Source organism: Colletotrichum acutatum, assembly GCF_030867785.1.
Source record: "Colletotrichum acutatum strain CBS 112980 chromosome Unknown BDZ83scaffold_83, whole genome shotgun sequence".
In the NCBI taxonomy this organism is placed as follows: domain Eukaryota; kingdom Fungi; phylum Ascomycota; class Sordariomycetes; order Glomerellales; family Glomerellaceae; genus Colletotrichum; species Colletotrichum acutatum.
In genome coordinates, this window is record NW_026849077.1 from 155,255 (window position 1) to 169,622 (window position 14,368).

The window sequence follows — 14,368 nt, forward strand, 5'->3', positions numbered from 1 at the left end:
TTTTCGTCTGCGAAACTATTCACAAAGTTTTCAATGCATTCTCCACAACGCACTCTTGTCATGCCAAGAATGCTCTATGATGAAGTATTGACACATCGTAACAAGGAGTATTAGATCCAAGCTCCACATGACACTCTTCAAATAGTTGAATAGCTGCCGTGACGTGCTTCTAACTAAACAAAAACACCGGAAAACTACACTACCAAAGTTCTGCATAACACCAAAAAAGTGATGACAGCTCTGCAAAGCTATGTCAACTATGACACAAACGTTGTACGTTTCTCTTACAATATCTCCTATGTCACTGTTCGAGAAATGCTGCTGCCTGGGGCTGTGAATCAAAGCGGAGCAATTACAAAGTCTATTGTTTATTAACAAAGATTTACGTCCCAATCTTGGCCGAAATAAGGACCCCGCAAGAAGTAAATGAGTGTCGTCTAAGGCTGGAAGCCGTGAAAGCAATGCCGGCAGCCGAAGATATTGCACCTTTCGGAAGGAAACGCTTGTCGGACAAGGTAACAAGATGGGCCGTCATGTCAAAGGTCATAGGCGTAACTCATCCAATCACTGCATGGATATACACATAAAGGGTCCTCATATTCCCCAAATTAGCATCTTCTTCTCAAGAGACCTTAAAACACCTAGGCATCCGTCTTCCTCACTAGATCAATCCTTCCAACATCCCAAACCCGCTGGCCGTCAGGTCTCTATGCTCACACCACGACCACCTCAATTCTCTTCAGTAAACAGAAGAAGGGTCCCTCCAGCCCTACAGGCTCCAATAGTCTTTCCCTTGAACAGCCTCGGAAGTGCCGTTAGCCGGGACAGACTACAGTCCCAGAAAGCAAAGGAAATCAGAGAGAGGAACAGAGAAAGATAGCAAACAAACCCCCCTCCGTCCCGACTCGCTCTAGCTTGGAAATAGAAGGCGGGGCGTGCGCGCGGGGGGGCGGCCTTTCTTCCCAAGAAAAATTCTAGGCGGCGTTTCTGGTCTTCGGAGCCCGAGTCCGTGCCGGGATGGTGATCCTTCGAGCTGCAAAAAAGGACGGCAGAATAGGGGGTCAACGTTCTGGCGGAGGACGAGGGCGCCAGCATCGCGAACGAAACTGTTACCTTTTCAAAGAGGGAGTCTGTCTTTCTTCCGTTGGCAGTCTGACCGATATGTCTACACTGGGCCAGATTTCCAGCTCCTCTATGCAGTATACCCAGCTGAGGGTCACGATGAAAGCAACCTTTCTGACATGGAGACACTCCATCCATGCCCAAGAATCCATCCACAATGAAGCCCCCACGCACACGGACGCTCGAGAGCACGGATACCCGTTGTGAGATTGGCAGAAGGACACCAAGCTAAGAGAAGGGGAAACGATGCTCGTACACCCTCACTGCAACCTTAGAGCTATTCCTTCCGCCATCGAGGGCAGCCTAAAATCTGCCTCGACTCCTACAGAGAGGCCCATGAACTACATAGCATACCCCCTTAGCCGAAGGAAGACAACAGGGACATGTAGAGAAGAGACCTTGCATAGACAGACGCTTAGAGCGGCAGGTAAGAAGAACCCCGTACGCCGGAGAGCAGTAGCCTTCAGAAAGATCATACCCCCCCCCTCTCTCCCCTTACTCCTTCGCTCCCAGCGGCATCGTGACAGGCTAGACTCGTCTTACGACATGCATTTCCTTTCCCACTCCCTCTACCTTACAAGCGTAGGATTGCGCCAGTGCAGGGTCATTGTCGGTCGGGCATGGTGTGGACAGTAGGAAGCGAGCTTATGTGCCCTCTGTACGGCGGAGGTTCCGCTGGGTATGCGGCATAGGGTTATCAACATGCTGGCCGCTGCTGCGCCTCATCGACCAACACTAGCAAACACACGTCCGTTGGGTGTAGCAAAGAGGGATCTCAATCGATGTCGAGGTCAGTGAGTTCCAGGGGGCTCACTGTGGGTTGATGTGCCATTCTGCCCCCAATCTCGGCGGACGGGCGAAGATCTGAAAGGGGAAGCCTTAAGGACGGGAGGTAGCTGGGTATTTGCGGATATGTAGCCTGGTCTGACTTCTAAGCTGGGTAGTGTCTCAAGACCTTTTCCCGCTCACTTTGCGAATAGAGCTTGGCATACACTCACACTTAACAGTTCCTATCCACACACGTGCAGGCAGTCGTAAAGGGAGGTCGGGCAATTCCATTGACGATATACTGCGGCTTGCTGCCTAACGCCGTGACCCTTCTACGCAACCAAGGTTGAATATCGAGGACGATATGAGACTAATGCTCGCTTGAGCACGAAAAACATGCCAAATATGTGTAGGCGGTTTGCTTTACGGTCAAGTTCATCACGATTGTACCGCGACAATCAGTCCTGTGCCGCGCCTGCTACCGTCTTCTGGGTTATCCACTCATTTGTAAGTGAACAACCAGCAACACCACGTCACTGAGTGGAAAGCTGGATCGGAGTAAACGACAGTTGGAATAAGATTATCAAGAGACCAAAAGGCGTGCACAAGTCTGCGTGAGACAGATGAAAGCGACAGGGCCATATTGCATTTCTGTCACGCGCTGGTACAAACTCAAGCGGTACACTTGTACATGGATGGCTGCCTCTGGGAGAGTGCCATTCAAGGGTGTCATCGCGATGTCGTCCTGATATTCGTCCCTCTCATCGACCCTTCTGCCTTCCCTGCGCACTGCCTCCCGAAAAACCTTTCTCAATCTAAGCATGGCCACTCACTTTACGAACGTCGAACTAACTTCCAACATAACCTGAGAATGCAACGGCACCGCATCAGTGAACATAATCATCACCCTATAATCCATGTCTTCGCAAAGTCTCCAGGCTCCAAATAGAAGGCTCGGCCCTAAGACCCAGTACAGCCTCCCAACTCCCAACTCAGCGCCCTTCACTTCCCCTATATTGACAGAGGCGAGAGAGCAACAACCATGATGCTGTACTCTCAGAGTGCTCCATCTAGACTAGGAAAAAGAAAAACGGAAATTCATCAGCCTTGTATCCGCCGGTGCGCGGGAGATCATAATCCTCTTCCATCCTTGCCCAGTCTTGCACGATTCTACAGTGATCTGAAATAGGGGCTGGGATCTTCATTCAACCTCCACCCCCTCCTATCAACCTCACGAGAAACGTACGGCTGCCGAGAACTAGATGTAGGCAATACCAACTTGGCAAACCTCCGGAATCATTGCCACACCCCCAAGCAGACAATTAGCATCATCTCCGTTGCCCCCTCGAACATCCAGGATTCGTCTGCCTAGTGTTCTCTCCGTGGGACGTTACGAATAGTTACTCACGCTGCCTTGCGCCTAAATCTCGCGCATCTAGCCCACTGCAGGCAGCATTTGTACCTTTTTCTAGAATCCAAAGTGAGTTTGGTTCCAACCCCACTCTGACAGGAGAGACCAACTTCCGCTCAGAACACTAGCAATCGAAGGGTTTAGTCTGCTCAACTGTATGGATATGGATCACCTACCGTGCCTCACCTCTCCTGCCTCGGCTCTCCATCTCGTGCATCCAGGCAGCAATTTTACCTTCTAGGAATCTCCATCTTGTTCTTACCCCCTCTGCAAGCATGAAGTATCCCAGTCTGCTCCAACTGTACATGCATCGTAAACGGGCCGAAGTCATCCAACGTCCAAAGGAAGATGATCTAGGAAAGAACCAGGGTGTCTTCATAGTGCTTCGATACAACCTGCATCTGTGGTCCGATCCACTCACGTACCGAGATGTGCGAAGCTCGGAATAAGGTATAGTCAAGTTTTTCTCTCGCCGCAACGGCTCGGGGTAGCCTTCAAGGGGGCACGCGAGGATACATGCGCACTCCCGGACCAGCAAACGTCGTAAGTCGTACGCTGAAAGAGCGCTTGGGATTAAGCGAGCCTTGCGATCACGGTGAGTAAGTAAACATATTCAACGAAAAGAGACTGACATCAGTAATTACTGGGACGAGTCAACTTCTTCATGGCCAGCGTCAGAGCGAGTTTACGTTCATCAGCACTCTCACTGGGCACACTAAGCGTGGGGTAAGTATCCGTACGGCAATACCTTGATGCAAGGCAACCATGAAGAAAGGCAAAGTATCCAGCCATTCACATGTAACAATCCATTGACGGGGCCAAATGTACGTGCAATTCAAGAGTTCGCAGTCAGCGGGGATCGTCTAGAACGAGTCTCTCTGCCATCTAGGAATACCCTCCCGTCTCCCATATCCCAGGCTGATGCAACCGTATATGTCATGCAATCCTTCCCTCTCGCCCACCCAACTCCAGGCCAAAGCCCCCTCTTCCAACGTCTTACCAAATGCACATTCTTTCTCCATGTATCCTCACCATCTACATCTAACTCTAGCTCTAAACCGCAAGCTCTGAGCGAACTCGATCCCTATGCTTCTACAACCTCCCCGAACCAGGCGGCATCCGAATCCCCATCGCCGCCGCACCCCCAGCCCCAGGAACCCTCGCAGCAACCTCGTCCACACGCCCCTTTTGCAGACTGAATCCGGGTGTAACCCACCCGCCGCAGCTGCACCGGAATCCCCGCCAGCTATACCTCCCCACGGCGGCACCGCACTTCTGATTCGGGCACGACAGCCGTCCCTCCAACGACCCCTTCTCCAGCTCCTCCCTCATCCACCCCAGCGGCTCCACAAAGACGTGTCCGCACGGCTGCTGTTGCTGCCGTTGGTCCCTAAGAGCATCAGGCTCGTGATCGAGCACGAAGCGCGGCGTAGCCAGCGTTTTACGACACTTTTTGCACCGCACCTCCATACCCTTGACGCTCTCCGCCTCTTCCTTGCTCGTCTCCTCGTCCTCGAACCGCAACTTCGTTGGTGCCTGGCCCGCGGCAAGGCTCTCGTCAATCTCTCTCTGGAACTCCCACCGCTTGTAAATCGGGTGTGACGCCACGTCGTCAGGGCACCCCATGATCCACCACATCTCGAGTTGCTTCATGAAGCCCGAATTCGGCTCCGCAATCTCCCGCGTGTTGCGAACCCACTTCACGGCGGCGGCGACGGCGGCTGCAGCTCTCTCTTGCGCTGCCGCGGCTTCGTCGGCGGACTTTGGCGCCCCTCCTGAAGCTCCGTTCTGCGCGGCGGCCGTCGATGTCGCGGACCTGCCGAAGCGGGAAGGATGTTTCCAGAGGAGGTAGGCGACAATGGCAGAGACGGAGCGGGACTTGCCCATGGCGCAGTGGACGTAGACGCCGCCTGGGGTATTGGGATCCGGCTTCTCCCCGTCAGAGCTGAGGTCCAGCTTCTCGAATAGGGGGGCGGGGAGGATGGCATCCGGATCCGTGGGCTTCGCCTCCGCCGGCGCCGCTTTAGCTGAGGCAGTCTCCGTCTCCGTCTCAGACTCGGTTTCCAAATCCTTGGCCACAGCCGCCTTCAAGCGCTTGGCCTTCTCCTCGAAGCTCTTGTCCTTCTGGGCCTCCTCTTCAGGCCCGTCCGTGACGGTCTTCTTGCTGCTGCCAGGGTACAGCGCATCCTCGATGAAACGAACGGCCTTGGGCAGGTGAACGAGCAAGTCCTCATCCTCCACGTCGTCGATGTCGATGACCATGTGCTTGTAGCTCTTTCCGTAGTTCTCCCAGGTGTCGGTCTCGCTCTTGAGACCGGCCGGGTCAAATCGCAGCACGGAGAGAATGTGGGTGATGTTGCGCTCCTTCAGTGCTGAAGGGCGGCGCAAAGCCCATATGCTGGTAAACACTGTTAGTGAGCCTCATAGCTGGAGATGACGAAGTAGAGAATATGTCTCACCCGCCGACATAAAGCTCCTCCTTGCCATCGATACGGTTCATAGCCATTTCGACGCAGCTCTTCTTCAAAAGTCGTTGTAAAGCCTCACTTTCCTCGCTCCCTTCAGGTTCGCCAGTGTAGACCTCTAGGGTATTGGTAGGTGCTTCTTTTTCCTTGGGGGATAGCACCTGCGCCGCGTCCTGCAATGTCGTTGTGGTCGTGGTCGTGGTCGTCAAGCTTGACTCGATCTCTTTCAATCGCTTCGTCACGTCCTCGGTTGAAATCTGGCCACGAACCATGCGAACAGGTTGATCGATGAAGGGTTCAAAGGGCAGCTTGGCACGAGATACATGAGCGTAGTACGGTAGTGTATGAAGGTGTAAGTTTCTCTACTGTTTTCAGATGTGGTGTATGACCAAAAGAGAGAAAGAGACTGAGAAGGGGGGAAAGAGAGCGTCAATATCGGTATCCCAAGCCCAAGAGCTACCAGAATGACAGACCCCTCTCGCGTGCCAATCTCGGGATGCGACGAACGCTGGTGGTAGCGGTTGGTGGTGGTGACGGGAATGACGCAGTTGTGCTTGTGGCTCGGCCTGAAGTTGCTCTAGCTTTGTTTCCCAAAATACTGCCGTTGCCGAAAAGAGCCAAGCCTCCACCTTTGTTTTCGTCGCCTCAGTCGTTGCGCTGCGATGGGTGTACGTACCCTCGTGCTCTTGGCTCCTGCCACTCGGCCGTGTGGTGGAAAGAAATGTCCGGCGTCCTCTTCCCTCGTGCCCGCGGTGTGCGCCCCCCCCCCCCCCTTCCCCGCCTCGTTCGCCCCCCCTTCCTCAGGGCACTTTCCCATGTCTACAATTACTAAGGTGGTAGGGTACATTGGCACATTGGGCACCTTAAAGACGGAAGAAGGCCATGCGCCACCGCCACATCTCAGTGGCTCGTAGGGCTGAGATCATGTGACCTTCTGTCAGCTGGCGGCCTCACTGCGGCATGCCGAATTGCCGTTGATGAAGCCTTATGGTGACTTGGCGTTTACACAGAGCAAAGCCCCAGAGCATGTGGTTGTTTCTTGATCAACAGACACCAACACGGGGTACTCCGTACTGTGGCTACCTAATCGCAGCCAGCTGTGGATCTGATCAAGTCTCCATTGACTGCCAGACTGTCTGCCTCTTGATCCCATCGTGTTGATTCGGAAACCACCAAATACTCGACCACATCACATACTACGAAGAAGCAAATCCAAGTAAGGGACATATCATGGATGGAATAGTAATGCTTTCAAGATTTGGTAAACTTTTTATTCTTTTCTCACTCTCGTCCAACCTGTGTGCCCTGACCCTACCAAATACATTGCTAGCTTGAACTCCTCAGTCTTGCTGAAGGACGTGCAGCATCTCTTCTAATAACAATATCATTTCGTCGTATCACCTCTCCACCACTGACTGGCCGAAAAATGCCTGGTATTTCCTCCAAATGGAATGCGCGCAACAGACAGCTTGCAGTTATGTTTCCGGTGCCTGAAAGCTCCTCATGGCAACCACCTATACTCCAAAGGCCCCAAAATATGGGTGCTTCCAAATGGCCAGCCCATCAACCCCGTGAATGCTGCCCACATGCTTCAACAATATGCTTTTGATAATTCTTTTTTGTCCTGCTCATGGTGCCGGCAATAGGATTGCTAACCAGGCCGTAGGGTGGGATCCTTTTCGACATGTTTCCCTCGGCCCTGCGCGTCAACAGCCGTATTCAACTTGACGGCTTGTCCAGCCTCAAATCGTTCGCTCGCATTCCGTGTATTAGTTAGACGCTGCGATTCATGGCGCGCTACGCGGTCCGGAGATTTGCGTCCAATGAATGGCTGGTTTACCCATGCCATAGTCCCCAACGAGTCGTCGGCAAGTCAAGCTTGAGAGCTTGCCTTATGTTCATCTCGGAGTGGGATCTTCATCCAACATGCAAGCATTCTCTAGCATGTTCGTCCATTTGCCGCTTGTGCCCGCGTGGCTGTGCTTCAGATGCTGCCGGAAGTGGTCTGCGCGGAAAAACTTCTTGCTGCTGTTGCATTCCCTAAACTTGTGAACCTCTTGGAGGTGGCGAATGCGCTCTTCCCAGTCCTGGTCGGTAGCGTGTCGCGGCGCGGAAGCACCAGGGCCTCTCCCGTTCCTGGGGAACTCCTCACCGCAGTAACCACAAGAGTCTGCTTCACCAGGGCGATTGGTACTGTCGTGGAACGCACGATCATAGCCGTTCAGAGCCGAGCAACTCCAGCTGTGTCTGCGGACGTGAAGACTGTTCTGGTGGCGTTCTGCCTCGTTCTTGTTCTTGAATCGATTCCCGCAAAATGAACACTCATACTGCTTCTCGGCTTCATGAGACCTGTTGACGATTAGCTGGAAACTCCATACCAATTGCAGGGTCGGTACTTACGCCAATTCCTCAGCCGACTCAAACTTCTTGGGTTTCTTCGGGCAGCAGTCGCACATGAAGAATCCCGAAATCTTGGTTCCGCCAGGCTTGCTCACTTCCGTAAGCTTGCGGGGAGAAGCGAGAGGCCGGCTTTCGCTAATGGTCCGCTGGTGGGGTGCCCTGGAAAGGGAGCCGCGAGGCGAGGGGTTCAGCGACATTGACGCACTGTAGGGAGAGCTGCAGCTGGGGTCGGTTCCGCCAGGTGAGATTCCACCTGGGGAAAGACCACCTGGAGATACTCGGCCAAACGACGAGGAGCCCATGCTGGCAATGCTCCCGGTGAGTAGTGATAGATTAGAGCTGTAAGACCCTGCGCGACCGGATGGCGAAGAGATGGATCCTTGAGGGATGACGCTCAGTCGAGGCGTGGGAGATCCTCTTTGATTTCCATCGCGGCGGCGGAGCAAGTCACCCTGGGTTGTAAAACCAAGTGGTACGCTGTCATCGGGATCAGCAGATGCACGGCGCTTCGCCCCGGCGCCGTCGTAGTGCGCTCTCATGGGATCTTCTATCCGCAATCTCTTCATAGAATTGGTCTCCTCCATCTCCATCTCGTCCACTTCGTAGCTGTGCGATGATGCATCGTCGCTGTTGTTTCTTCTTGTGCGAGTAGGCGGTGACCTGTCCAGATCGGAGACAGACCGAGGGGACCTATAGTCTTGGCCGAGATGGAATGGCTGGCTTCTAGGGGAAGGTGAGAGGGCAGAGTGAGGAGTCTGCGTATACCTGTCGGGAGAATCTAGGAGGTTTGAAGTCTTGAGGTGCAACGGAAGACTGGTGGGCACGGAAAGTGGCGGTACACGCATGTCACCAGACAGCCTCCTCGAGAAAGGGTCGCTAGTCGATGAAGTGCTCGATGCACTGAGAAGCGAGCCAGGCGGCTTGTTATCGAATGTCTTTAAGGGAGCGAGCTTCTTCTTCATGTCGGTAAAGGCGTCGGCGCCGGACTGGAACTGGAATTGGTTGTGGTGCAGACCAAACCCGGCCGAGATGCTAGGCAGAGAACATTCAGATCTATCAAGACGGAATTGTTAGATAGGCACCCAAATCTCAACACTCGCAAGGCTTCTTCTTCTTCTTATAGAACCAAACTAGGCCCCACTGAAGGGTTGGGGATTTCCTACCTTGTGGAAGCCGAAGCTGAAGACGAACCCATACTGGCATAGCCCTCATCGTGCCTGTAACCGGACCTCATGTAGTGTGGTCTGTCATCCAAGCTTCCTAAGCTGTCGTGATAACTGTGTTCTCTGGGGCTGTATGATGAGGGATCGCGGTAGTGTTGTCTGGGCTCCTGGTGATGCATGTGAGGATCGTCGAAGGGGAGTCGTGGTGGTGGTAAGGGCGGCGGTGCGTTGATTCTGTCTCCGGAACCTGGGATGGCAACAGAGGAGGAATAACTGCTAGAGTCGAATCGGTCTGAGCCTCTTGGGTTCGAGTCTATAAAGATGCTGGGAAGACCCGCAGGCTCCCTGTATCTCGAAGGTGCCTCCATGATGTCGGCTTGTATCTGTGCAGTTGCCGGCTGAGGATTGACAATTCCAGCTGAAGCGGCGCCACTAAAGTTTATAGTGACGGAAGCACGGGCGTCATGAGTGATGGGCCGGGAATTATCTTGGGTTCTGATCGCGGTGGGATACGAGGAGAAGCGTCCGAGGCCAAGGCGGTCGTCTTGGAGGCCGTGGGTGGCGATGACAGTCGGGTTCGCCGTTGGTTGAGAACGGGGGCCAATGCAAGCCGAGAATGGCTGTCTCTGTCGGTCTCTCTCTTGCGTCACGAAGCGGTCGGGGCCGAGAGGAGACTGAAAAGGAAAGACAAGACTAGACGGAATCGAGCAAGGCGGCGCGAGTCGTAACGCAGAAGAGGGAAAAGGAGCAGACGTCGATGTGGTTGGACTGGATGTACAATTGTTGAGTCCGGCGGTCTAATCGCGGGACAAGCAGAAACAGATCAGGTCCGGACGGCGTCGAGGAATGCGAGGAGCAAATGTTGTCGGAGGAAGCAGAGTGGCCGGAGCTGGGGTGGGTAGAGTTTAGATCCGTAAGTCAGGTCAGGTCGTGGGGGGAGACGACAGCTGAAATAAGAGGCAATTGTGTGACGACGCCAGCTGCTGTATAAATAAAAATAAAATAAAATCGACACCCCCAGGTATGGCAAGGCGAAAGAGGCGACTAGTACTTATGAAAAAAAGGCGGGAGAACGAGTCGAGTGGAGGAGACGGACCTGGTCCAGGAGAGGAGAGGAGAAGGGGGTGGAGGGGGAGCCCAGGGAAGCTGTCGGCAGCGTCAAGCGAAGCTCCAGCGGCAGCAGTAGCGGTATTCGTAGCGGTAGCGGCCCAGGGACCCAAATGGAGGCACATCCAAACCTCCAACTTCGGCGTAACGTGGATTGGAGAAGAAGCCCCCCCGGGTGGTTCCTTTTTACCCCCAGCAGGGGCAGCAGCAGGGGATACTTGAGAGACAGAGGACAGCCCAGGCAGAGAGACACTGGACTGAGAGAGAGAGAGAGAGGGACTACCTGATACCCTAGCCTAGCACGCCTACTGTGTACGGATACACTAGGTCCTGAGGTATCCGTAGCCTAGGGCCTTACAGGGCAGGGCAGAAGAAAGAGGTGGAGAAGAGGAAGGCCGAATGGAAGGACAAGAAGGGAGGGGGGGGGTGTAATGGGAAGAGGTGACGGGAATGATGGGTGAACTTTGAAAGACTCAGGAGGGAGTGCAAAAGGGAGTGGTGATAAGGAAGGGGGGGTGAATCTCCGTCATGGACGGGTGGAGTAGCGGGACGCTTGTTCGGCGAGCAGCCTTAAGAGGAATAGGATGCGGATGGGGGACTGGCTAGTCAGACACCAGGGAACCACGAGCACGACGGTGGGCGTGTGGCTGTTTCTTGTAGCCCGTTGTGTTAGTGCCGTGCAAGCACATAAGCAGCAATGCAGCCCTGTCTGTCAACTTGTTGTCGCCCTTCCTTCTTGCTGCATCGGGGTGTGGGTAGTAGCCAAGGTAAGGCAGCCGGGCAAGGTGGTGTAGGCTAGTTATCCGTGGTGGTAATAGTTGTAGGGGAGGGCGTTGTTGCTCGGATCGAGCGTTCGAGGGGGAAGGGAAGAAGAGGAAGATGGCTGGGGACGGAGAGTCATGGGGGTGACGGAATGAGGTGCGTTGATGTTGATGCAACCAAGGCCACCCAGGCGATATAAGCATAGATAGGCCAAGGTGTATGTATATATGGTTGTGTACGCTATGTGTGTACGTGTGGTGTGTATGCCGTGCTGTTAGTAGCCGCGTGCGTGGGCTACTTTGGATGGGCAAGGTGAGGCGATGGATCTAGAAGGCTCAAAGAAGCATCCGAGTCGGGTCGAGTCGTTGGAGGAATCGGAGTGCGTCAAGGACGGCGGGGTGAGCAATGTGGTAATTTGTCTTCCTTGATGATATTCGGAGAGGTGTGGGTAATAAGACGGCGGTGATGGCGTGCGGCGTGCCGTGGAGTCTAGACGGCGTCCAGGTCGTGGTCTTTGCCCGGTGCTAGTCTCCTGATGTACGTATACGGCATTCGTAGGTAATCAATAGTAATATGCCTTGTGAGCCAAGGTAAACCGCAGGTCTGGGTCCGTCCGGATGAGGGCCAGGGAAGCGCAACAATGGAATGAAGAACAAAAGAAGTCGAGAATGGGATTGTGTCCGGGCGGTCTGGCAGATGTCGCGTCGGGACCTCGCTCGATTCAGCAGAGACCTGGAGGCACCGGAGTAAAAATCAGCACGGAACAAAAAAGAAAAAGAAAAAAAAAGAAAAAGGTACAAGGTGTAGGTGGGAGAAAGTAAGGTGATCAAGGTACCTTGCGTTCAGGTGAAGACCTAAGATACCTTGCCCCAAGGTATGAAGAAGGTTCCTTCGACGCTCGTTCCGTGCGCGAGATGGAATGGCGTGTGAAGAAAGAACAAGGCGGGAACGCAGCGCATTTGAGGTTTCGTGGTCCGACTGATGAGATGGAAGTTGGGAAATCATCCCGAAGCCGAGGACGATGACCAAGCAGTGTGAGGTGGGCTGTTGGAGCATTTGTTGCTACCTGCATGTTCCTGTTGGGCTAAGTCATAAGGTAAAGTACCTACCTCAGGTAGGCACGGTTTGGTAGGTACTTTCCATACGAATAGACACGAAGAATTACACCCATCATCTCAAGGAAAGAGGACAGGCAGAAGTGCTGCTGCCTCTTGCCCTCCTCATCATTGCATGTCCACCTTCCCTTTCTCCTTCCCAAACAAACGCAAAATCCCGTTGACGAAGCCACATGCATCACTGAGTGGGTAGGTAGGCGTGAGAAATATTCGCAAGGCAAGAACGATGCGCATCGATAATGGAAGAGGTACCAACACCAGGCGACGGGGCAGGTACCTACGATAGGTACCTTGGATACCTTGGGCGTAACTTCCCTTCAACAGGTAGGCACGTAGGTGAGGCCGGTACTCCGTACAGATACAGCAGGCACGAACCGAACATTCAGGTTGGCGCCAAGGCCAAGGCGGAACTGGAGGAGTCAGGAAAAGCAAGAGGGGAAATGATGCGAAACGGGACTTTGGTGGATTTGCATCTCGCTTTTGCATCTTGCAGCCTTTGGGCTTGACTTAAGAAAGCTACCTAAAACCAAGGTACATTTGAGTTGCCCGAGTTGTCAGCCTGGGTAAGCAATGAAAAGTAAGGTCGGGTTCGGATGGAGTCTGACGCTGAGCTCATGCTGATGCTGATGCTGATGCTGATGTCGGTGCAAAAGAGGAGATGGATGACCTTGCCGTGCTTGCCTCATTGTAAGGTAGGCGTAGAAGAAACAGACAAAGTGCATCTCTTTGGTGGCACAGGCATCTCGAGGCATCTGTGTGGAGCATCTCGCAACGGTCTCTTGGGCTCTTGAACGAGTGCTTAGATAAGCTGGGTGGGGTCTTCAAAAACCATACATAATACTCCATATCCGTACTTCATCTTGCCCATCCCACCCAAGAAAGGATGAACGGAGAGACTGATACCATAGAAAACGTATCCCAGGCTCACGTCTTGATTCCGTCCGTCTCTCCGTTGAAAAGAGGAATGTGCGTGCAGTGTGTGCTGCAAAGATGCAAGTCCAAGGCGACACAGGGCAGAGCAGGGCAGAAAGCGGGTTCCGTTGAATCATTCCATTTGCTGCGCGCTCCCGATGCGTCCCTCCCGCGGTCCAGTGTCGTGGCTGCAAAGATCAGGGGTATCCGATCAGGATTAGCGCGGGTCCACGACAACGGGGTAGCACCGCATCGTGGCCCGTGGGAGAGGAGAGAGAGCAGACAAGGCAGGCGCAAGGGACTCGCAGGGCAAGGACCAAGACTTTCTCGACCTTCCCGTGCTTCCTGCCATACGTATAGGTATCCCAAGTCCATCGAGATACAATCCTGGGCTTTCAGCGTGTTGACTCGTTTTTTTCTACAGCCAGAGAGTAGGTACATTACGCTTTTATATACTAATTAAGGGAGATATCTTCAGTCTTGTTTCCTCATATTTTCACACCACCCCCTCGTAACCCATCATACCTATGCTCGGGCACAGTGACACAGTTACGCTGCTTCATACAGCAAGACGGTTACACTTCTTCTTCTTCTTCTTCTTCCCCTTCATCTATTGCTGTCCATGTCGTGTCAACTTGTGACGGACGAATAGGAGGTCCTCCTATCCGCAGAGGCCTTCTCTGCATCTGTTCGGATAGAGCGTCAGTGTGTGGTATTTGGATGTAAAAAAGTCAGAGTCTGAATACAGGGGCTGCTCGGTAACGCAAGGAGGAAGAAGAACAAGAAGAAGATTGAATGGAAGACTGGAAGGCCATGAGGGCGTGGGGAAGAAACTTGGGAGGGGTGAAAAGGGTGAGCACTTGGAGGATCATGTTCTCTGCCCAGGCATACAGACCTAAGGGCGTGCACCAAGCGGATGAGTATTAGAGCCACACCCAGCGCTCAGCAGAGCGGGGGGGTGCCAGAGAGTGAGGGTGTGAAATTGAGCCCTGCTGGCCCTGCTGGCCCTGCGCCTGCCTCCCACACACGGGAAGGCAAGAGCGAGGGTGGGATTGGCACTGGGGAATGGGCCAAGGGGAATGGATCCCTCCGATACGTACCTTGCCTCGGACCTCAGGTTGAACCTAGCATAACCCAATGGGA

General features: G+C 53.7%; 3 protein-coding genes across 3 annotated transcripts; 1 reads left to right on the plus strand and 2 right to left on the minus strand.

The window, feature by feature from the left end:
• Positions 1-4,045: 4,045 nt before the first annotated feature.
• BDZ83DRAFT_629918 (uncharacterized protein) lies at positions 4,046-6,510 on the minus strand. The gene is made up of 2 exons (XM_060508788.1): positions 5,761-6,510; positions 4,046-5,699 (listed from the first exon to the last, which is right to left on the minus strand). The coding sequence occupies exons 1-2, from the start codon at positions 6,036-6,038 to the stop codon at positions 4,394-4,396; spliced, it is 1,584 nt and encodes a 527-aa protein (XP_060362280.1). The 5' UTR covers positions 6,039-6,510; the 3' UTR covers positions 4,046-4,393.
• Positions 6,511-7,664: 1,154 nt separating this feature from the next.
• Positions 7,665-9,697, minus strand: BDZ83DRAFT_583575 (uncharacterized protein; the record flags this gene model as incomplete). Its single annotated transcript, XM_060505675.1, has 3 exons — positions 7,665-8,115; positions 8,167-9,219; positions 9,330-9,697. 3 exons carry the CDS (start codon positions 9,695-9,697, stop codon positions 7,665-7,667), a joined length of 1,872 nt encoding a protein of 623 aa, XP_060362281.1.
• A 3,301-nt stretch (positions 9,698-12,998) lies between these two features.
• Positions 12,999-13,915, plus strand: BDZ83DRAFT_436446 (uncharacterized protein). Its single transcript, XM_060503075.1, has one exon. It carries the CDS (start codon positions 13,197-13,199, stop codon positions 13,686-13,688), a length of 492 nt encoding a protein of 163 aa, XP_060362282.1. The 5' UTR covers positions 12,999-13,196; the 3' UTR covers positions 13,689-13,915.
• The last annotated feature ends 453 nt before the right edge of the window (positions 13,916-14,368 follow it).